Source organism: Diabrotica undecimpunctata, chromosome 8, assembly GCF_040954645.1.
Source record: "Diabrotica undecimpunctata isolate CICGRU chromosome 8, icDiaUnde3, whole genome shotgun sequence".
Classification (NCBI taxonomy): Eukaryota; Metazoa; Arthropoda; class Insecta; order Coleoptera; family Chrysomelidae; genus Diabrotica; species Diabrotica undecimpunctata.
This window is the reverse complement of record NC_092810.1, coordinates 43,026,065-43,051,479: the sequence shown is the minus strand read 5'-3', so window position 1 is coordinate 43,051,479 and position 25,415 is coordinate 43,026,065. Positions and strand designations below refer to the sequence as shown.

Genomic DNA, 25,415 nt, shown 5'->3' with positions numbered 1-25,415 from the left:
AGATGTTACATCAAAACTAACTAAAACATAATTTTGTGGTAATTGGAAATTATTAATGAAAGAACTAAAATCAAATGAATCTTTAATGTAAAAATTGTTGTTTAAATTATAAGCATTAGTTAAGATGTCAGTGAGGAGCTGTGCTATTGGTCCATTAGGAGGACATAAAGATGAAACAATTGGTCTCATAGATAAAGTTGGTTTATGTATTTTAGGTAGAGCATAAAACCGTGGAGCAATAGAATTATAAATTTTGAGCTCTTTTTGCTTTTTTATTATCAATAAATTTATTTCTGTTTAATTTAGATACTAGACAATTTGCTTTTTGTTGTAAAGTACAAACAGGACTCCTTCTAAGTGTAGTGTAATACTTAGTATCATTTAAGAGTTCTCCAGTTTTTTGTAGGTAATCCTCTTTATACATTACAATAGTTACGTTACCTTTATCGCTTTTGACAATGTAAATTTCAGGATGGTTTTTAAGAAAAAGTTTAGTTTGTACATAGTATTTATTTAAAAAATGATCTTTGACTTCTTTATGTAAAAAGTTTGTAATAGCATTTGTACATTTAGATCTAACAACATCCTTTTGACTATCATTAAGTGGTCTGATAATAATATCAGAAAGTAAATTAGGAACTCTAATATCAGATTTGGAAGGACATAAAGAAAATTTAGGTCCTAATGCTAAAAATTTTTTAATTTCAAAAGGAAAATGAATAGATGTTAGATTTTTAAACCATTTTTCTTGAAATTTTATCTTATCAAAAGCTTCTATTTTTAATTTATTGAACTTATTAATTTGTATTTTTTTAATTTTATGAAATTCTGTGTTGTATTTAATTCTTTGTCTACGATTAAATTTATTAAATGTGTGGAAATTTAAGATATTATAAGCCTTGGTACGTAACTCATGTAATTTTCTTTCAAAAAAGTTAATATCAGCAAAAGCGATGTTAATCTCTAAATTAATAATATTTCTTATATAACATATAATTTCCGAGCATCATGGTGAATATTCCCAGTCCGATGATGTAATTATTATTTGTAATTGGTTGCTACTTTAAACTATTTATAAATTCAATTATTTTTTTGTTAAGAAAATGTTTTCAAAATTATTAAAATTTCAGGGAAGAATTTATTAGATAAGGGCATTTTAGTATTAATTCTTTTTGACATGTATTTGCAGCAATTTTTATTAACGAAACTAATTTTATTTGGTGAGTTAACAAAAAATGTTTTTCTTTATAGTTCAACTTTGTAAGATGTTTTGTCTTTTTTAGCAGCTCTTGATAAGAATTGTAAACACAACCCATCAAAAACATTTATATATTTTTTCCAAACGAGTCACAAGTACTTCTTTTTTCTTGAAACTTGAAACTAAGTTTCAAGCTTTCGAAAATGTTTATTTTCATCATCAGGAAAAACTGAAATAAAGTGCTACTGTTAGTAAAGCATCCTCGAAATCTATTAGAGTGTAAAGATTGTAAAAAACTTACGTTATTGAGATTTGTCTTTCGTGGATGTTCTACTCACAGGTGACAAATTCACGCACCACTCATTGATTGAATCAATTATTAAAAAATATAAAAATTGCATGGTGTAAAAGACCAAACTTGATAAATTATTTTACTTAACACATAAGAAAAAGACAATTACAACGATTTAAAAAGGTCACGTGTGCCGGCCAACAGTTGGCCGACAGCCAACTGGAGTGTTAGGTTAAGAGTAGCTGTCATTCCTGGACATGGCAAATGACAGTACTTCTTCTTATTTTCTTTGTCTTATTGTTAAGTTGAAAAACAAATTTGTATAATTAGAACTATAATAAATGACGAAACCTGGAAACTTTACAATGACTCAGTTGTTGAAACATCATTGGATTGTGAATGTGTATCCAAATATAATAGGTAGGAGTAAATAGTGCTTAACTGATTAATGTCACTCCTTTTGTTCACTGCGTTTGAATTTTGAGCAATGGGTGCCATTTCTAAGAAGAGTCTTTTTTTGTAATTGGATTCAGTAGCTAAAACTTTGACTGATTCATAATTCATTATATGATGTTCTTTATTAACATGTTCTGCAAGGGCAGATCTTTCTGGATATAGTCTGCTGTCGCTACGATGACTGATTAAGCGACTACCTAGGCTACGTGTGGTTTGTCCCGCATACACCAAATTACAATTATTGCAAGGAATCTGGTAGACTACGTTGGAACAATTTTTGATGTCACTTTTACCTTTAACCTTGGAATATATAGATCTTGCAGTTAATGAAGTTTTAAAGGCTATTTTTAAATTGGTGAAATCTTTAAAAAGTCTTGTCAGTCTGGTTGTTATGCCTTTTATGTATTTTAATGAAGTATATGAGCAATTGGTGTTTTGTTCTCCACTTTTAATGCTCCTATACTTCATTAAAATACATAAAAGGCATAACACCCAGACTGACAAGACTTTTTAAAGATTTCACCAATTTATATATTTATATATCATCATCATCATAAATGGCTCGACAATCCGTTGTTGATCTTGGCCTACTCACAAAGAAGTCGCCACTCCTGTCGATTCCTGGCAACTTCCCTCCATCTTCTAAACCCTAGAATATGTAGGTCTTCTTCCACATCATCAATCCATCTCATTCGTGGTCGTCCACTGCTTCTTGTGCCCTCTGGTTTTGAAAATGTTAATCTCTTCGTGTATTCGTGATCTGACATCCTAGCAATGTGTCCAGCCCATCTAAGTCTCTGCACTTTAACGAATTTCACAATATCTGGATCGGTGTATAACTGATACAGTTCAAAGTTGTATCTTCGACGCCATAGCCCATTTTCTTTTAGACAAAAAGTCTTTTATCATTTTGAGATAAGATCCACGTTTCAGCCCCATATATCAAAACTGGTCTTATTAAGGTCCTGTATATATTAAGCTTTAGTGCACATTTTATATTTTTATTTTTTAAATGTCTCTGTAGGCCGTGAACAGTTCTGTTTGCTATTGCTATGCGTCTTTTATTTGGTCGCTTGTCGTGTTTGTTGCGTTTACTAGCGATCCAAGATATGTAAATTCTTTGACTTGCTCAAAGGTATGGTTGTTAATTTGAATTCTTTGTTGGATATTTCGAGGGTTTTTAGAAACCAACATATATTTGATTTTTTCCTCGTTTACCACAAGTCCTAATTCACTTGCTGCGTCCGCAAGCCTTGTAAAACACTGCACCATGTCTCTCATACTTCTGCCCACTATAACTATATCGTCAGCGAATGCGAGAATTTGCGTCGATCTATTAAAAATAGTTCCATTCATTCTAATATTTAATTGTCTGATTGCCTTTTCCAAGGCAATATTAAAGAGCAGACACGCCAACGCGTCCCCCTGTCTTAGACCATTATTAATGTCAAAGAACGTAGAGTTTTCTCCTTCAATTCTAACGCATGAGCTTACGTTTTGCATTGTTAGGTGGGTCAACTTAACTAACTTAGGTGGGATCCCAAAGTCTATCATTGCATTATATAATGCAGTTCTTTTCACACTGTCATAGGCTGCTTTGAAGTCAATGAAGAGATGGTGTGTTTCTATGTTATATTCTAGTGACTTTTCTAGAATCTGCCTATGTGCTTGAATTTGATGTGTAGTTGACTTTCCAGCAGTAAATCCGCATTGATATTGACCAACAATATCCTTTGTAAAATGTTTAAGTCTTTCAAATAATACATTGCCGAAGATTTTATACGCAGATGCTAACAGAGTAATGCCTCTATAGTTCTTACACTCCAGTTGATCCCCCTTTTTATGCAATGGACATATTATTCCCTTCAGCCACTCTTCTGGTACCCATTCATTTTGCCATATAAGTACTATTAGTTAATGGATTGCTGCAAAAAGTTGATCACCACCTTTTTTATACATTTCCGAACAGATGTCATCGATTCCTGGGGCTTTATTGTCTTTGAGTTTTAGGATCGCATTTGACACTTCTTTTCTTGTTGGGTCTTCACTGTGTAATTGACGTTGTATATTTTGTTCATTTTCTTCATATTGTTCATATTTATATGTAACCAAAATTTAATTTACTGAAATTTTCAACTATTTTACTTACGAAAAAAAAAATTATAAACAATTAATAAATTTCATAAATTAATCTCTAAGGGTTCTTCGTGCTTTATATCTTAACTAGTAATTTTGCCCGTCACCATGCGACGGACATTCAATCAATTGCCATCTACTGATGCCATCTATTTAAGACTAGGACGTAAACAAAATGATATTTTAGTCTTTCATAACAAATAAGTCACTTTCGGAGAATCGCTGAACTTTTGCTCAAAGTCGTCTTATGAAATCAATCTACGTACAAAAATAAGCGTAATTCTAGTTTGGGAAAGCTCGAGTTTTCTATTATATTTTTTACCGATCATAATTTTCAAATCAAAATATTCCGAAAACGAGTGAATAATTTTTTTTAATACATTCCATTTTATGACAATTAAAATTTTTAGTGATATTTACAATTTCTAACAAATTTGTCTAAATTTTTTTATTGACGTGTGAGCGAAAAATTTGTCGTATCTGCAACAAATCGAGGAAATTTAAAGTTTTACATTTGGCGGGGATAATATTTCACTAATTAAAAGCTTCGTATTTGAAGGGAGAATAATTCTAGAGAAAAACAAACGGAAAACTCAGAAACAACAACCATGGAAACAGAACTACCGGAACTATCAGGATTTGAAAAGATTTTACAAGAGATGCTAGAAAGGCAACCACAAAAAATGGATGAAAATCAACGGAAAACAAGACAAGCAATAAAACTAAACAACAGGAATATAGAGCAGTGTCTGGAAAAGTATGAACAGGAAATTAAAGGGTGTGTAGAGTGGATAAAGAGAGAAATGGTACAACAGATGGAAGAGATAACACTAAATAATGCAAAACAGGAGACAGAGATTAAAAAAATTAAAAATAAATTGAAGGAGTTACAGAATTTCCAGGAAAAGTAACTAGAGAATTTGGCCATCAAGTTGGAGAACGCTATTTAAGAAGACACGAGAGAAGTGAAGAAAAAATTAAACAAATAGAAAAACAAGTCTCAAAAACCCAAAATCAACATAAATTCGGAGACAGAAGAGAAATGCTTATCCATAGTACAGGTGAAAATCCAATTTGGCGGAGATGTGAGAAAATTGCATCCGGTTCCCTTCATTAAGAATTAAAAAAAAGCTACAGTTTGTGGAAAATTTCGAAGCATGTAATGAAAATATCAGAAACCACCTCAAGGATGAAGCAAATTATTGGGGCAAAATCCAGCAACTAGAAATCAACAAAGAACTGCAGAACGGGAGATACAATGAAAGGATGGGAATGCCACAAAAAACCTATGCATTACAACAACGCCAAACATTTGGAATACAATTATTCATCGGAACAATTGGTAGAATTGATTGCCAGTCATTTTGAGAAAACTTTAGAAGACCACATCACTTTGCAAAATTAGAAAGACATTTATAGTCTTTGTCAATTTTTACAAATAAGAGAATCGCGGCTGCGAGACAATTACAGGAGAACAAATGAACGAGGATATCGGGACAACAGATACAACTTATAAAAGCCAGTAAAAATGAGAAGAGAGATCAATAACACACAATTAGAAGAATTCGGGGTAGAGAGGCAATGTGATGACAGAAGTAATACAGAAAGACAACAGGAGGGTTCACGAAGGCGCACACTAGAAACAAAGAACCAAACCGGTTCTTTTTTTTTTGTCACCTAAAGGAATTTATAATACCGGCAGGACATAAGAAGAAAGAAAATGGATAAAATTTAAAATTTGTCAATGGATTTATAAATGAAACACCCATACAAATTTTAATAGACTCTGGCTCTGAAGTCTCACTGGTAAATAGAAAATTGATAGAAGAAGTTAATTTGACAAATTTAATTTACAAAATAAAGAAATTTTTTTCACTACAATGCGTGGTAATGCCGAATATGTCTCATAATATTATAGTAGGTGTAGACGAATTATCGGAAAACCATGTAATGATGGATTTTATAAATAAAACAATGAAAATCAAGGATGCAGTGGTAGAATTGGAGGAAAAATTGGATAAGGACAAGGACTGTGATAAATGGAATATAGATGATGCGGATAAAGAAAAAATGGTAGACATATGGCAATGAAACAAGGACAAAGAAGCTGAAAAAGGCGCAAAAAAAATTTAAAAAAATTAATACCTGGAATTCCTCAAAAAAGATTAGTCCAGAGGAAGAAGAAAAGGAAAAGATAAAAGAAATAAATCTTTGTCCAAGTAATCACAATATTTGGTTATTTGTGAGGTAAAAAAATATACATTCGGATTTGGAAATAGGCCATTAGGTACAATACCGACCACGAAATAATACAGAACGGTAAAATGTATAAAGATGTATTTAACCGTTAATAAAAAATGCGGTAGAAACCAATAAGTAACAAAATTTTTAAAATTGTCAACAGAAGCAAAAAGGAAAGTTTTTATGATTTGGTTGTCATCCAAAAAGAGTTTGAAAAACATTCTTTACAGTGTTGCTTTTAACATATTGGACAAATATTTTAAATTTTTATTAATGTTCAATATTGTATGTAAGATTATTAAAATATTCACTACATAGTTTTTAAACGTTTATTGACAAATACCTTCTCAAGTAGAGAAATATCTCAAGTAGAGATAATATCTAATAAATTATAAAAACATGCATTTGAGCAAATCATAACAATATATAGAAATTACAATTACAATCACAATTATAGATTTTTAACAAATAGTTCGAAAAATACATATGGTTAAATATTGCCACAACATTTTGTATTGTTAGTGCAATTTCACGCTTGAACGGTTCATATTCTCCCCGTTTAAAACTTTTATTTTTGTTTTTCTGCGCTCCCCGTGAAAAATTCACCGCTACGTAAATCGTATGCATAGCATAATGCCGCATGCGCCACGCGGATCACATCGATTTTCTCAGTCTTTGTGAAAATAAACTCCGGAATATGGAGCCGATATTTCAATTAATGAAATCTCACCATGATTGAACGAAGTTTTCGAGAAGATGCGATGTCGTTCTACAGGGAACTGCGCCATATACTCAGGAGCCGATTTTTTGGACGTGAGTACCTTTTTACATGTTCAGATGTTAACTAGAATGTCGTGGCAGGTATGCAGTGCCTGATTAAGTCGAATATTGTTAAATATTTATAACAATATTTCCGTTATTCTCTGCAGGTGTAGTGTTCTTTCATTTTTATGCCACATATGTATAGATTTTTATTGTGCTACATGTTATACTTCAGATGTGAATCGAAAAGAACTTGAAAAAACCGAGGTATGGTTTCAACAGGTATCCATCTTGTCATTTTTTTTTTGAAAGGAGTGGGCATGTACACAACGTATTAACGCACTTGAGTACGGCACCTATGCTTTTAGAGTTATTTGTTTAGAATTTTATGAATTGCCATATTATCCTTGTATACCTCACATATACAAACAATTTTGACATATTATGATACACATACTCTTAAGTATTTTGTTTATTATTTCTTTTTTCTAAATTTCGATATTAATTTATGGTACACATACAAAATTTTCATGAGCTAAAAACCGATTAATTCAAGTACTTCTGAATAAAAAATCTTTGTAATTTGAGAAACATACACCCCTTTATTCTGTTATTTCTCTTCATCTCATACCCTTTTAGTTTCTTTCTACCTCGTTTTTTAATTATTGAAGTGATATCCGCTCATCTGATATTTCTTACTGATTCCCATACTTAATTATTCCTATTGGACCCCTCCGATTTATGGTTTTTAATTTCATTATGACCTTCTTTACTTTGGTTAGTGTTAGTTCAATGAATTATTCATCTTTGTTTTGTTATTGTTATTCTTCTGTGTTCATTATAGTACGAGGGTTGTCTTTTTAGTTTTCTATATATTGGTTTCAAACCAATTGGTAAAACAGTTATTCCAGTCTTCAATTGACACCTGAAAAATCGCTGTTTTAAAGGTATCGATGGCTTCTTCTGGCAACTAGAATCACTGGCCACGCATTAAATTCTGGATCTTTGGGAATGTGAAGAAGTCGTTGGGATTTAGGTCGGGGCTATACGGTGGATGGTTTAACAATTCAATGTTTTGAAGCTCCACAAACTTTTGGGCAGTGTGAGCACTTGCATTGTCCTGATGTAGGATGATTCGCCGTTGTGTGTTGCTTTGTTGGAGTTTTGCGATAACTTTTGGTAAGCAAACGGTTATATACCAATCAAAAGTAGTCGTTCTTCGATCTTCCAAAGCAATTGTTATCACATGACCAGATTTTGGCACAAAGATTGCGTCCATTTTCTTTGACACGCTTCGAGAACGGATCACTTTTGTTAGTTTTTTCTCTATGTAAAACACCCACACAGCGTATTGGTGTTTATTAACCGGTTCGTAGGAGTAAATCCAATATTTATCGCCACTAACAATACTATAAACGTTTTTTTTAGCTGTCTTTGTTGAACCGTTCCAATGCTTTTCGACACCAATTGACGCAAACCGCTTTTTACTCTTCTGTGAGGTATCCAACGGGAAAACAACTTCGTATCACCAAGTTCTTCATTTTGGATGGAGGTGTTTGAAATTCCCAAAAATGCCTCTATCTTTCGGTATGTTTTGCCAATGTTTTGCGGTGTGGCTGCTGTTGACTGAAATTTGCAATACCAGCTGAAAATAGTTGACTGGTGTTATGCTTCATTCCCAAACACAGAAACATTTAAGCGAGACATTGCTGCTGGGACAATGCTTCCCGAAAATTGAAAACAATTTTTGCTCGAAAATATTCTCGGCTAAGATCCATTTTTCGATCGACTTTCAAAAATTAACTGTGTCTACACGACTTGTTGTATCGCAATGAAACTCTCGATTTATGCCAACAAAAGACCGAGGTTACATTTGTGTCGAAAGGTTTTGTTGGTGGCGCCCCCTAAGCAACTATATACAAAACTAAAACGACAAAGTCTTGCCATTCTTCTCCTGTTTTGTATAGTATTTTGATCTTTTTGTTGGTATTGTTTCTTAAGGATTTCAATATTTTTCAAGATTAAGGTTTTATTATTCCTCCTATTTAGTATTTAATATGTACGCGAATTCCTTGTTATTCTTCGTTTTTATTTGCTGTTTCCATTTTCTTTATACATTTGTATGTCATCTGCTGTTTGGGTTCTCATACTTTGTTGTTTACCTTGTTTAACATAACTCAATTACATCCAGTGGTTAGTCGAGATCGGTGGACATTGCTGTTCCGAGAAATTCTTGCCACTGCATTTGAAACCAGCAATAGATTATTAAAATTGTGTCCAATACATAATCGTTTATATTTATTTCAATTAATAGTCCTTTTTCAGTTTTGCTGCCAGCTCATCAAAAATCACTTAGTCGGCACCATCTTTGTATTCCTCAGTAGAACGGGCGAGTTGTACATTTTTGCAGATATGAACTTTTCCTAAAAACAAAATTGAAATATAGCAGCTCTATAGGCCTTAGAGGCCCTTGGCTTCGATAGTATTTACTGGTTTCTTAAACGTTTTTCGTTCTTTCACTTCTTCTTTGTCAGTCCAGACGTCATCAAAACACTTCCTTTGTGGTCTCGCTCTTCTTTTCTTCCCTTGTTCTCCTGCTTGCAGAACTCTTAGGACGTTTCTTTTGGTATTCGTAAAACATGTCACAAGCATGTAACTATATGCCTTTGATTTTCTGTTTTATTTTGGGTCTTTTATACATCTCCATTAGCCCCTGGTTTGTTCTTCTACGCTATTCCCCGTTAGCCTCCTTTATACAAAAAAACGTTTCTCCAGGTTTACCTTTTTCAAATCTCTACATTTTTTTCTTCTTTCTGATTCATTGCCCAAGTTTCACATGCATACAACACCGTTGGTCTGACTATTGTTTCAATAATTCGACCTGGACACGTTTTTTGCCTCTTTTGCTACCGTTCAACAACCATTTATCTATTTCTCTCTCTTTTTGCAAAGTAACCCAAATTCTGTTACCTTCTTTAATTTATATTCTCTCTCATTCGTCTTTATTTATTTCGAGTAATCCATTTATTCTTTTCTGCAGTTCTCCTCACATTTCTTTGTTGACGTCAACTTTCACTATCTCACTTCCCAGCTCCTTGGTTTCTTGTAAGACCATTATTTCGATTCTATATTTTTCACGTATTTCATCTTAATTTTCTTAATGCTACCTTCCATGTTCCCACTTTCAGTCCATTTTCAATTTGTTTGTTGCCTGTCTTGCTGTCTTCTTGTCCTTCCGTCAAAATCATCGTCCTTTTCGTAGCCATGTCGTTACCATTTTTCCTCTATTGCTTACTATTTATTAGTTTTGTGCAATTTTCCCTTTTGTATTACGTATAACTGCTCCTTCTTTTCGTCCCATCTCCATTTTATTCCGTCAACTGTTTCTTCTTCTTTGCGTGCCATATCAGAATTATCCGACGTTGGCGATCACCATTGCGAAGGCTTCTCGATCTTCTGCAATAGGGAATAATTGTCCTGCATTTGATATCTGTGTCCATTCACGAATGTTTTTTATCCAAGAAACTTCTTTTCTTCCTACACCTCTACGGCCCTCTATTTTGCCTTTAAGGATCAGTTGTAATATTTTATATCGACTTCCCCTTACTATATGTCCCAGATAAGACATTTTTCGATGTTTAACAGTCTTTAGCAGTTCTCTATTTTTGTTGACGCTCCTTAGTACTTCTTCATTAATTGTCCTTGCTGTCCAAGGTATTTTCAGCATTTGTCTATGAACCCACATTTCTAATGTTTCAATTTTGTTCATGATCGATACTTTTAGCGTCCATACTTCTGTACTATACAAAAGTACGGACCAAACATAGCACTTAACCATTCTTTGTCTTAGTTCGAAACTGAGATAATTATTGCAAAGAAGTGACTTCATTTTCATAAAAGCAGTTTTAGTAATTGCTATTCTACGTTTTATTTCTGTGTCTGGATCTAGTTGGTCCGTTATCACAGTTCCCAAATATGTCATTTTGTGAACTTTCTCAACTTGGACTCCGTTTAATTGAAGCTTTGCAACGGGATGTGGGTTCCGACTAAACACTAAAAATTTGGTTTTGTTTGAGTTTATTTTAATGCCCATTTCCTCTCCTACCTCGTGAATACGATCAAGCAGAATTTGGGGACTTTCAATATTATCTGACAGAATTACTGTATCGTCTGCATATCTAATCACATTAAGTAGTTCCCCGTTGATTTTTATTCCATATGGTTGTCTCTCAAGTGTCTTTTTAAATAACTGGTCCCAGTAAACATTAAACAATGTAGGCGACAAAATGCAACCTTGTCTGACTCCTCGTTGTATGCAGATTTCATCGTTGTAGTTATCTCCAATTTTTACGATAGCAGTTTGATTCCATTACAAATTTTTAATGACACGAATATCCTTGTCATCTATTCCGATATTTTTCAGTATTTGCATTAATGTTACATGCTGTACTTTATCGAATGCCTTTTCGAAGTCCACGAAACATGAAAATACATCTTTTCTTTGGTCACGGCATTTTTTTAATAGGATGTTAAGCGCAAAAAGTGCCTCGCTGGTTCCCATAGCATTTTTCTAAAACCAAATTGGGTATCTTCGAGATCTTCCTCGCATTTGCGTCTAATTCTGTTGTGAAGCATTCTTAGGAAAATTTTAAGAGTGTGGCTCATTAGGCTAATTAATCGATATTCTGAGCATTTTCTTTGTGTTTTTTCGGCATTGCTACAAAGATGGATTTGAGCCAATCTGTGGGAATCACTCCGGTGTTATATATTAACTGTTTACTTTCTGCAAATCCATAGAAAAATCTTGAATGTGTTGATCGTGAAATAACCTGTATAGCTAGTGTTGTTCGAAATGAAGCATTATACCAATAAATTTAAAATTCGAACATCTATATAACTTTTTGTATTGTGCTGTACTAATAACGTCGTGACAATATTGCGTTTTACCCTCCAATCAATTTCCAATGAATATTTACGAAATGTTACTTCTAAGGTCACCACTTAATATTGTACAGCTAGTGCTCATAATCCTGTTTTCCAGTCATAAAAAAAGTCCGAGGCTGTTGTAAATAATGCAGCAATCGGCTCGGGACGAACGGAAAAACGTTTCGAAAGCTTTTAGCGAAAACATGCGCAAATATATACTTAAAGTAAACAGAGCCAACGTTATTCGACAATATGAATGAGTGTTATTACGCTTGTAATGAGCTTGTTGCCGATGTTCGATTGGGTAAATATTTGTAGGAAGCGTAACAATTTAAAAAGTTGCCATTAGAGAGGGTTTTAAGCTTAGTAGATTGTGTATGTTTTAATACAAATTCATTAAGGGTGTTCTATTTTGTTTTTTTTTGTCGTGAAAATGTTTGTTTTCGTAAATTAGAACCAAATGAATAAACAGAACAAACAAAAACATTGTTCTGTTGATAGTACATACCTGTGTATACCATTGAAGTTCTCTTATATTGTCTTTTATTTTTCTCTTTTTGATTAGGCATATTTGCGGATTTTTCCTTTGGGTTTTTCGTCGCTTTCATTATCATTTTATTGATCTTTTCTGTGGTTTTTCTTTCAGTGGTTGTTTCTCATCCAGCTATTTCGACTACTCGGTTTTTTTTACGGGTTATGCGCAGAAATTCCACTATTTTTTCCCATCTTTGGTCTTATTTTTCTTTACTTCTGGTCATTCACTATTTGCACATGATAATGTTTTCTTTATAAAACTTAAAGAACTGTCATTTCTGAATAATCTTATGATTACTAAAGGCTTTAATTTCACCTGATACAACTGACTCTGATAACAGAACCTACTAGATTTAGAATTAAAAGCCAACCTTCTACTTTAGATCTAGTGCTTATTCACGACGAGCAGCTGATTTCATTTCTCGAAATCAGCTCTCCCATAGGAAAGTCAGATCATACAGTTATAACTGTTCACATCCAGTTCAATCAAATACTACCCTGCAAAAATAATATTGTAACATATGCTACTACCGACTTTTGGGAAGTTGACCATAAACTCTCTGAAATCGACTGGCATTTATTTTTTTCAGACTTAAACGACCCCTCATTAATGTGAACTGAATTTCTCGATACCGTCCACAATATAATTTCTACAAATATCTTTCGTAAGATTTATAAAAACAACCTTAAACCCTACAATAAATCGAACAGCAATAAAACAAATTAATCACAGACGACATCTCTGGCTGAGATTTAAACACACCTGGCTTTTCAGTGATTTCCAAAACTACCAAAGATTTTCAAATCACTTACAAACATCTCCAAAAACTTCTAGACAAAATTTTGAAGCAGGTGCTATTAAAAAAGTCTACAAATACATACGATCCTCCTTGATATCTAAAGTTTTCATTCCTCTACTGCAAAAATCTAACCAGACTTTATGCTCTTCTGACAAAGAATAACTTTTCAGAGCAGCCGTCTCAAAAGTCCGAATAGCTATGATGATTGCCGACTTTCGCCGCGGAGATGGCACTTGAAGAAGAAGAAGACAAAGAATCTTCCGAAACTCGCTAGAATTTTCACCGGTTTTACTAAAGAATCGAATGATGGCAATCTACCTCTTAATAAATGTAATCGTGTGGGTGCATCTTTACAGCAAGTTGAATTCACTGTGGATCATGTAAAACAACACTTAATTAAACCTCGCACAGTCGCTTCACCTGATTTAGATGGTCTAACACCAAAACTGTTAAAAAGATGAGCAAACACGCTTGCAGTACCTTTAACGTTAATTATGCAGACTTTTATCCAGAATTCCTTTCCCCCTAGTTGGAAATTAACATCCGCCACCCATATTTAAAAAAAAGGCAAAAACGAACTCGACCCCATCAATTATCGTCCGATACGCTTGCTGTCAGTAGTTGGTAAAGTCATGAAAGCCATTATTTCCGAGGAGATGATCAAATTCCTTCTTCAGGAACGTGTTATTCTAACACAACAATATGGATGTGTCTCTGATTGTTTTACTCTAACCAATCTCCTACAATTTTTCAACGACTGGACGTCATCCCTTAACAGTTCGTTGCCGGTCGACGTTGTTTATCTAGATTTCTCTAAAGCCTTTGACCGTGTTCCTTAGCGCAGACTTCTACATAAGCTAGAACATTTCGGTGTTCATGGTACTTAACTTTCTTAGATAGATGATTTCCTGACAGATAGACATTAAAGTTAGAGTTGCCGAATTTTTCTCACAATACAGGTTAGTAGAAACTGGAGTGCCTCAGGGCTCTGTTCGTCGACCTGTGCTTTTTACGGTTTAGGCCAGCGATGTTCTTTATTATGTTTCAAGTAAAATATCGTTCTATGGTGATGGCAAACAAATATATATTCCAATCCAATCACAAATCAGCCAATCCTCCAAATGGATCTAACTTTATTTTAACTTACTACTCTTAAATGCAAAAAATGTGTAGTGCTTCGAATTGGTAAAAATAATTAACTTGTGCCGTACTTTGTTAACGGGTAATCTCCCGTTAAATTCTGTGTTCTCGTATAACGACCTTGGTGTTATCGGCAACAGCAACCTAACCTGGTCCGATTTCTATTTGTAAACGTGCGAATTCCCTACTATATCTAATTCGGAGGTGTTTTCGAGAGCTTCAAGTGATTATTTATTTTACACTCTTTAGGTATGTAAGACCGATTCTTGAATACGCTGGTCGAACGTGGTATCCTGATTTGTTTCGAGACAAACCTTTGTTGGTAAACGTTCAAAGAAAAGCCAGTTGCATTCCTCTGGGATCGAGATAACCTTATACCGCTTTTAAAATCCTTTTTTGGTATTTATTTTATGTTGGGGACATAACTTTGACCACGCATGTACAAGTTCATGTGTGGTGTCGGGTTTTCACCGTTGCGCCTAACTCAGGTTCAGATCAACATTTTTCACCAAGAAAATACAGATAATTTTTACTTTTTAATACGAAACTTCTAACGTGTTTACAATTGAGATTGGTCGCAACTTGCGATCTCTCATAACCACTGATCAGCAATTCGTTCTGAATTCTTGGTTAATTGGAAATAGAACCCTTTACGTATACGTATGCAAGGTCGGTTTACATTAACAATAGCATGAATAAACATAAAAGTATTTAGAAAATATTATAATGATATCACCTTTTTGGTATTGACCTATTTCCAATCGGAAACGCAAGCAAATACTTAAATTTAAACTCCATTTTGAATTAATAACTAAGGTTTTGTTTCCCTTGTACTACACGTGTTTAAGGTTCGAAGTTCAAAAGTTAGGAATTTAATTTTTTTTGTAAAAGCGCGAAAAATGTTGTGAAAGAAACACAACAAAACGGGACTAGTAACGTTCAAAAAGCGATTAATCTGGATCAACAACGTTCAAAAAGCGATTAAAATGGCAAATGTGTCCAAACAGTGGCGAAAAACATATAAAAAACTTAAAAGTTCTTGATGATTTTAAAGATTTTAACGTTGTAGACTAATCTTCAGTAAACTACTCGTGTCATGTACCGGGTGGTCCAATAAGCCGATCTCTCGGCTATATATCAGAAACTATTCATGTTATAACTTTAGGAGAAAAAATTCTTTAGTAAAAGTGGCCAAGAGAAATCGCTGGAAATAACTTTCAAGTTTCTGGGTTAACCGCTAGGGGGCGTAACCTGTGAAGAAAAATTTGAAAACCAGTTTTTTGTGAAATATGCCCAATTATACCAAGTGTTATAAAACAATTGTATTTAGTTTTAATTGTCATGGGTAGAGGGTACTTTCAAATAGAAAAAATTAAAATTTGTTTTTCTTCAAAATGTTTAATGGAAACACCTATTTATTGCAAATTATAATGGAACTGGATTGAATTCGTAACAAAATGGTGCAAACCGCATGTTGATAGCTTTTGTCGAACTCGAGATATGAATAACAACGCAAAAACATAAGTAAGTATAGTATTGACTCACCCTTTATTATAACTTAAAATTAAATATGTGAAAGGTCATACAAATACCTCGATCATTAAAACTTAATGTCCAATTAAATGTTCAAATTGTTTTCCATCGTTGTCCACACAAAGATGTAATCTTTCGCACGTAGACATAACAGCTGCTTCAATGTCAGCTATTGATATACTATTTATTGCGTTTATAATGCGCTGTTTCATGTCGTCTCGCGTGGTTGGTCGAGTTTGGTAAACTAAATCCTTCAATCTTCCCCACAGATAAAAGTCCAGACATGTTAAGTCTGGAGATCTAGCTGGCCATGAAAATATACTTCCCCTTCCAATCCATTTATTTGGATAACTTGCATACAAATAATCTTCAACTTGCCTGGAAAAGTGCGCAGGACATCCGTCATGTTGTAATATCATATCTCTTCTTGTTTGTAAGGAAATATCTTCCAATAAAATAGGCAACTGATTTTCCAGAAAATCCGAATATGTTTCGCCATTTAAAGTTATATCAAAGAAATATGGACCTACGATCTTTCCATCAACTATACCACACCAAACATTAAGACTCCATCTACCTTGAACCTGCACCTCATGTATCCAGTGCGGATTTTCTTCAGCCCAATAATGCATAGTATACAGATTAACACCACCCGCACTATTAAACGTAGCCTCGTCTGTCTACAAAATCTTTGACATGATATGCGGTTGTTCTTCTAGCAGAGCTAACATCCAATCGCAGTAATCCAGCCTTGCATCAAAATCTCTCTCATGTAAAGCTTGGTGGAGAACTACATGATAAGGATGCAGTCTAAAAAACAGAACAACAAATATTGGTGAACAAGAAACCACCATATTTACTAAAACTCAAAAAATCTTGAAAAATCCACAATTGTTTCACAAGATAAATCGTGCATAAGTATTTTTAAGAAACGGATGATAAAAGGATAAAAGCGCCGTGTTGCCGTTTTTATCGGAATATTAAATAACAGTTGAATCTAAAGTTTAAAGGGAATTCCAAGTTTCTGACTCTTCACTTTATAATATGAAAAACCAACCTGTGATGTTTTAAAATCCTTAGAACAGTAGTTTTGGGTATGTTTAATTCTATAGAGATTTGCCGACTACTTATATGTGGATTCTGTTGAATTAAAGCAAGAACATCGATTAAATTATCTTCGGTCATACCTCTACACATCGTTTAAGACAAGAACGATGAAAACTACCAGTTTATCTTAATCTTCTTGTCTTTCTTTCAAATACTTCTTTGCCATAATGTCTCCTGTCAGGATATCTTACAGAATATATACGTGAGGCAATAGCGGCATTTTGGTGACATTCGAAATAAACTCCAATCATATCATACAATTCTGCATTTGATATACTTATCACGAATTATTAGTACTGAAAAATTAATTACCAATATTACCAATATTAATATCTATTGAAAAAAGTGCAATCTTGAATTCGAATTATAATATAACACTTCTTAACAATGTTTTGACTGCTGTCAATAAATAAACAATATGAACTCCCCGTCAAATTCATTGTCGTAGCCTACTTAGTTTCGAAAAAACTATTTTTAATCATATGAAATAACAATGGTCAAAATAGGTATCAACATTAAGATTCTTCTGCTATAAAAAAATTTGAAAGTACCTACTGACTTATTTTTTAATTTAATTTATAATGCAGTGTGAGTCAATACTATACTTACTTATGTTTATGCGTTTCAGTTCCATTATAATTTACAATAAATAATTGTTTCCATTAAACATTATGAAGAAAAACAAATTTTAATTTTTTCTATTCAAAAGTACCCTCTACCTATGACAATTAAAACTAAATGCAATTATTTTATAGTAGATTAAATTAATCCATCCACACTCTTTCTAATGACACTAATTTCGTTAAAATCGGTTGATCCAAACCAAAGTTTATAGGTATTTATCCACAAATACTTTCCCCCTCTTCCCCACCCTTTATTTGAAAAAATAAAAAAAAGTACTTGAACAACTTTGTGCAGAATTTAAGCCTCTTTTTAGTTTACTTATTTAACACTTGGTATAATTGGGCATATTTCCCAAAAAACTGGTTTTCAAAGTTTTCTTCACAAGTTACACCCCCCCTAGCGGTTAACCCAGAAACTTGAAAGTTATTTCCAGCGGTTTCTCTTGGCCACTAAGGAATTTTTTCTCCTAAAGTTATAACATGAATAGTTTCTGATATATAGCCGAGAGATCGGCTTATTGGACCACCCGATACATTATTTATAACATATTTTAATCCAAACTGAAACAATATTTTTTTTGGACCCCGTAGATCCAACTAATCAACGATTTATATCAGAAAGTCTTTCGACTATTCCGTGTTTTGATTTCAGTAACACGCAAGTATATTTACAGTCTTTTCTTTATAGAAATCCGGAATCATTTCGTAGTTTTTTATGCGTCTATTTTTATCTCTATTCTTCAACGTGCTTTGAATTTCAAATTAATAATTGTATTGCTAGTTATAATTCACAAAGAAATCACAAATCAAACCGTAATTATTCTATGATTACTTTAATAAGGAAAATAGTGAGATATGGTTTGTAAATGGAGAAAGATATTAGTGATAATACGAGAATTGTGCATAAAATTGTGCGACTAGACCAAAAATGGTAAAAAGCATGTCAAGTATTGAATGCGTCATTAGAGAATCGGTCACATTGAAGGGGAAGTAGTAAGAAGACGCAACACACAAGATCTAATTATATTTTAAAAGACATAAATTTTCTGGAAAGAATTATTATTTTGAAAATTATATCTAAAGTATTTTTATCAAGAAACGATAGTGCAATTAAAAATCAAATAAATATGCCTGTACAGTGATACGGATATTTTTTGATAATTTTGTAAATTGTAAAGTTTTAATCATTTTAATTATTAAAGTTGAGTTTACGATTATTTCAAAATTAAAATCATAGCTGTACTTAAATATGATTATAATTGTAATAAATTGTGTAAATAAAATTAAATGACGAATAATAATTTATCATCAATGGAAATTCATATCACTTTTCAAAGCGATTCAATGGACTCTGCTGTTGCATCTCAACAAGCCAGTCCAAAATTTCCACTAAATGAACAAGCCATCATCTTAAGTTCAATTAATGGCGCAAAATTGCAAGGTTTTCTATTGCAACTAGGACCACTCGTTCAACAAAAAAATATTATTTATTCGTCAAGAATCTCTAACAATCGAGTATGCATTTATCTTTCCAGTAAAGCTGTAGTTGATGTTTTTTTCCATAAAACAGGATCCATAAAAATAAATAATGAAGTACTTCCAGCACGTAGACTAATCACCTCATCACAACTCTTATCTAATGTTAGTCCAACAAGCCCACACGAAATATTGAGCAATCTTCTCCAAATCCTAGGCTTGAAATTTATGTCACCAATAACATGTTTGATACAAATCCTGAATATAGCCACATACTCAGTTTTAGGCGTCAAGTGTACATAGAACCCCTAGATAATATAAACATACCAGAATTTCTCGTGGCCAATCATGATAATGTTAGCTACAAAGTATTTTTGTCCAGCGACCAATCGCTTTGTTTCAAATGCATACCAAATGGCCATCGTGCTTCACAATGTCAATCAGAATCCTCTCCCCTAATCAATTCTGATATACTAAATTATATTTCAACTTCTAATCAACCTCACAATATCACTTCGCAGATTTCCACAACAGACAGACACGATAGTAATTCAAAAACTTCTCCACTTCCAATAAATTTGATGGAGGTGTCAAATCGTCAAATCCTTGTACAGCTCGCAAGGCCAGTCTAATGAAACAACAAAGGAGAACGTCAAAAGAAAAATAAAAAACGTGGGATCAGAAGTACTACCAAATACAAAGGGATTCAAAATAAAAAGAGCTTTAAAAGAGCTAAAAAATAATAAAGCTCCAGAACACGACGGTATAATTGCTGAGCTCTTGAAAACAAGCAAGACATTAACAATCCCTGTACTAACACAGCTATTTAATAGATGTCTCCATAATAGCAAGATCCCTAAAGACTGGAACAATAGTCTAGTAATACTCTTACACAAAAAGGGGACAAATGTGAACTACAGAATTATAGACCTATATCGTTGCTCAGTTAAGTATACAAACTATTTATGAGAATTATTAACAACCGGTTAACCTACAAAATCGACAAATACCAACCGGTTGAACAGGCTGGCTTCCGCAAAGGATATAGTACATCAGACCATCTGCTGACAATGAGAACATTGATAGAGAAGGCAAATGAATACCAACTACCCGTATTTCTTGCCTTCGTCGACTATGAAAAGGCGTTTGATAGTATCGAGATGTAGGCCATAGAACAAGCTATTAATAATTGTAGAATAGATTCGAGATATAGGCAACTAATACATAATATATATGAAAATGCAACTATGATAGTACAACTAGACGAAAATACAAATCCCATCCCCATTAAGAGAGGAGTGAGACAAGGAGACGTAATATCGCCAAAGCTTTTCAACCTAGCCCTAGAAGACGTCTTTAATACTACAAATTGGTCAACCTATGGCATTAACATTAATGGCAACAAGTTAAACCACCTCAGATTCGCTGATGACATACTGATTATAGCGAGCACATTCGAGGAACTGCAAAATATGATGGGGGAACTAGCAGCCAGCTCCCAATACGTCGGCCTAAAAATGAATATGAAAAAAACAAAAATAATGACAAACACAGATGACCCCAGACGTATAACTATAAATGGCAGTGAGCTAGAACAAATCCAGGAATATATATACCTAGGCCAAATCCTGAGACTTGACAAAGAGAACCAAAGTGCGGAAATTATTAGAAGAGCAAGACTAGCATGGGCAGGATTTGGAAAACTTAGTTGGATACTTAAGAACCGCAAAATACCAAATGCATCATGACATATGGATGTCAAACCTGGACCCTAACCAAGGCAAACATGAATAAACTAGCCACAACAGAAAGAACAATGGAAAGAGCAATGTTAGGTATACGACTGTCAGATAAAAAGAGGAACGACTGGGTAAGATCCAAAACAAAAGTCGAGGACATAGCAACAAAAATTGCTAAACTTAAATGGAGCTTCGCGGGCCATACTGCTAGACAAAAAGACCAACGTTGGAATACTACAATACAATATTGGAGACCTTACGAAAGTAAACGACCAAGAGGAAGACCACATATGAGATGGGTTGATGATATTAAAAGAATAGCCGGAACAAATTGGAAATATGTTGCTCAGGATAGAGACCGATGGAAGGAGTTGGGATAGGCCTATGTCCAAACATGGACGACAGAAGGCTAAGAAGAACTTCCAACAACGGAAGAATTAACAGAATCAACCAAAAGACATCTATCGCAAACCCCATATCTAACAAAAGAACTAACAACCAACTTATTTCACAAAGTATGGTATAAGAGTAATTCTACATCCAAAAAATAAGGGCCGACAATAATTCTGAACCTGATAAAAACATAATACCATCCATTCAGGACCCACCCCAAGAGCAACAAATACAAATAGGCCATAAATTTCAAAATCAAATTAACATAACAACTAATTTAACAATAGAACCCGAAGAAGCTGCTAAATGATTTATCAATAAATCTTCAAAATCATATCTCTTAAACTACGATCAATTTCGGAATTTACTAAATGAGACACACAAAGCTAAGGATGTGTACAATATTGTTAAGAATTACACACCGGATTTAACATCACTCACTAAAATGCTTGTTGACACTAATGCTCATTTTCATCATTATAAGTGGCTCGACAATCCGTTTTGGATCTTGGCATACTCACAAAGAAGTCGCCACTCCTTTAGAATCTGTAGGTCTTCTTCCACATCATCAATCCATCAATGCTCATTTTAAAGACTCATAATTAAACAACCGAATCACGCGACTACGCAAAAAACTAGAAAAACTGTTAGAACATGAAACATCTGAACCCGATAGTGTTCATGTGTTTCAACTAAATCATAACTCATTTTCAATAGTATATTACAATGGAATTTAAATGGATATTATACCCATTTAACCATGCTACAGCGTCTTCTCTTAGCCTATGCAACAGATTTTATTTCTTTACAAGAAACGCACTTTAAAAATAATTTAACGCACAACCTGAAAGGTTACACAGGATTTTTGCACTAACCGAACCACTCAGAACTATGCTAGAGGAGGAGTAGCTCTATATATAAAGCAAATATACTTGTCCAAAACATAAACCTCATAACTAATATCAAAGCAGTCGCTGTAACAGTACTGACCCCACTAAAGTTCAATACTTGTAGCATTTATGTTTCACCAGACGAAACTCTAACTAAAGCCGAATTACTTAATCTTCTCCAACAAATTCCCTTACCTCGAATAATTACGCGAGACTTTAATGGCCATAACATTACATGGGGATCAAATAAAACAACACAGAGGGGAAATATGTTAGAAAACGTTTTTATAGACAGTGCAAACACTCCTGACCACGGCGCAGTAGACGAAATTTTCTTTACAATAGAACCTTCCTGCCTTTACATGAATTTTGACTCCGCCTTCGCGCCGCTCCATGGCCCATGGTCAGAAGTGGAAGTGTTTGCACTATCTCTACCACTATGAACATATGCCTACTCAACGACGGATCTCCAATAAGATTCAATATGGCTACGGGAGCATCTTATGTCATTGATCTCTCCATATGCGAGCCCTCATTGCTAACCCAACTCCATTGCACAGCACTACAAGATTTATATAGTAGTGACCACTTCCCAATCTTAATAAAACATACAGTTATTTTAAATACAAATATTCTAACAAAATACTCTAACAAAATGCTATTGACGAGGTAGAAATAAAGGTAATATTTACTTTCCTTGATTTTAGTCTCCTAACGATTGTATGTTAGGACGTTTTTTTCGGCACGTGACTAAACAATATTAACCAGTTTACGTACATTATTAATATGCCAAATTATCCAAAATAGAAAATATGGACATTATAAACCGGTATGCTCAGATAATGACTCAGAAGTAAATCTATTATTGAACTATTAAAAAAAAATCAATTGGAATTAACTTTATCTTATTACCTTTACGTAGAAATCTCATTCAGCGCGTTAAGGATTTGTCGTCGTCGTTTTGTAAGCATTAATTGATTACAAATTGAACATAGGCGTATCGCGGCAATTTAACTTTATGGTTTATTAAATATTTTATCTTTATGCACTGATTAAGAGGTCTACAATATAATAACCGATAATATGGCATGAATACAGCGGCTATGTCATCAAGTTTAGATTTGCTGACTTCTTCTTTTTCTTATATTAGGCCCTAGACTTGTTCTTGCTCGACCTTTAGACTGTGGTGGTTCATTCATCTGTATCCTGAGGATTTCTTGTTAAGGTTTGGAGGTCTAGTCCTGTCCAGTCCTTGATGTTAAATAGCCACGTTAATTGTCGTATCCTTCTATTTCTCCTTCCAATATTAGTCGAGTTTTCTTCCATATATTCTTCTTTGTGTCCTAGAGGGACCCCTTCTTCTTCTTCCTATGCCGTCCCCATTAACGGAGGTTGGCGACCACATTTTTAAAAGCTTCTCTGTCTTTTGCAACGTGGAATAATTCGTCTACAGTCATGTTTGTCCAGTCTCGAATATTTCGCAGCCATGACTTCCTCTTTCTACCTATTCCCTTTTTGCTATCGACTCTACCCTGCATGATGACCTGCAGAAGACTATATTTATTATTTCTTAGTATGTGTCCAAGGTATGCAGTCTTGCGTACTTTTATCGTTCTCAACAATTTTTTGTCTCGACCCATCCTTCTCAGCACTTCCTCATTGGTGACCCTGGCAGTCCATGGAATTCTTAACATTCTCCGGTATATCCAAAGTTCAAAGGCTTCAATCTTTTTAACTATTTGCGCTTTTAGTGTCCATGTTTCTACCCCGTACAATAGTTGCGACCAGACGTAACATTCAACAAACCTCAGTCTCAGCGCAGTATTCAGATTTTTGTCACAGAACAATTGCTGAATTTTAAGAACGCTGCCCTTGCCATTTCTATTCGTACCCGGATCTCTTGGTCTGGATCTAATTCTGTGTTGATGTAAGCTCCCAGATATTTATATTTTGTCACTCTCTCTATTTGCTGTCCACCAAGAGTTAGTTGTTCGTTATTTATTGGACTCCTTGATACTATCATAAATTTGGTCTTATCTGTGTTGATGTCAAGTCCCATTTGAATGCATTCACTATTTATTGCATCTAGTAAAGTTTGTAGTTCTTCTATACTCTCAGCCATAATTACCGTGTCATCTGTAAATCTCATGGTGTTTATGATTTCTCCACCAATTCTTATTCCCTCTTTTCTTTCCCATAAGGCTTTTCTGAATATGACCTGTGAGTACACGTTGAAAAGCGTCGGAGACAAGACGCATCCTTGCCTAACCCCTCTCGCAATCGGTATATTATTTGTTTCTATATCGTTCACCTTTACTACTGCTTTCTGGTTCCAGTATATAGCCTTAATAAACTCAATGTCTTTTTTGTCTCAATTGATGTTTTTTAATTCATCTTAAAGTCTCAAGTTATAAATATAACCACGAGGGGTCGCAGTGTACGGAATAATAATTCTAAATGATTTTTTGGTAAATGTTCCTACATAGGCTGTATTTGAAAAGATGAATTAATGATACAGCATGCTGCCTCGAGCAAATAACAATAAAAGAGGGCGCTGTTGAATTTTATAAACTTATACAGTTATATCGTATATACCGAATTGAGTGTGTGGGTTCGTTGGAGTTGATATTATTTATTCTTCTCCTTAGAGAGCCTGTCCGTTCCGAATGTTGGCGATAATTCTGGCTATGATGACTTTGTTGGTTGCTATACGAAATAGCTGTGTTGAGGTCTTTCTATACCATGCTCTCAGGTTAGCAAGCCCGGATATTATTCTTCGTCCTGGGGCCCTTTTCCCTTTAATTTTACCTTGCAAAATGCATTGGAGTAGCTCGTATCTGCCTTGATTTCTCATTATATGTCCCAAGTACTGCAGCTTATGGCCCTTCACAATGTTGACCAAATCCGTGGTTGTGTTGATCCCCCACAGTACTTCTTCATTGGTGACTTTGTCTATCTATGGTATCTTCAGGATCCTTCTGCGTAACCATAGCTCAAAAGCCTGAAGTTTTGATAGAGTTTACACCTTCAATCTCCACGTTTCTACTTCGTACAGAAGCACTGAGTACACGTAACATTTAAGGAGCCTTGTTTTTGTTTCTAATGTGAGGTCATGGCGCTTGAACACAGAGCTCATAGTCAAGAATGCACTTTTTGCCTTTCCGATGCG

At 34.1% G+C, this 25,415-nt stretch overlaps 1 protein-coding gene across 9 annotated transcripts in view; it reads left to right on the top strand.

The window, feature by feature from the left end:
• ATP8A (ATPase phospholipid transporting 8A1) overlaps nt 1-25,415 on the top strand; it is a 187,280-nt gene that overhangs the window by 81,258 nt on the left and 80,607 nt on the right. The window contains exon 1 of one of the 9 annotated variants that reach the window (XM_072540154.1): nt 6,982-7,136. The exons of the other annotated variants lie outside the window; for them this stretch is intronic. Coding sequence (XP_072396255.1) covers nt 7,055-7,136 — 82 coding nt within the window. The 5' untranslated portion in view covers nt 6,982-7,054. Of the gene's footprint in view, nt 1-6,981; nt 7,137-25,415 lie in introns of those variants that run through there. 9 annotated transcript variants of the gene reach the window in all.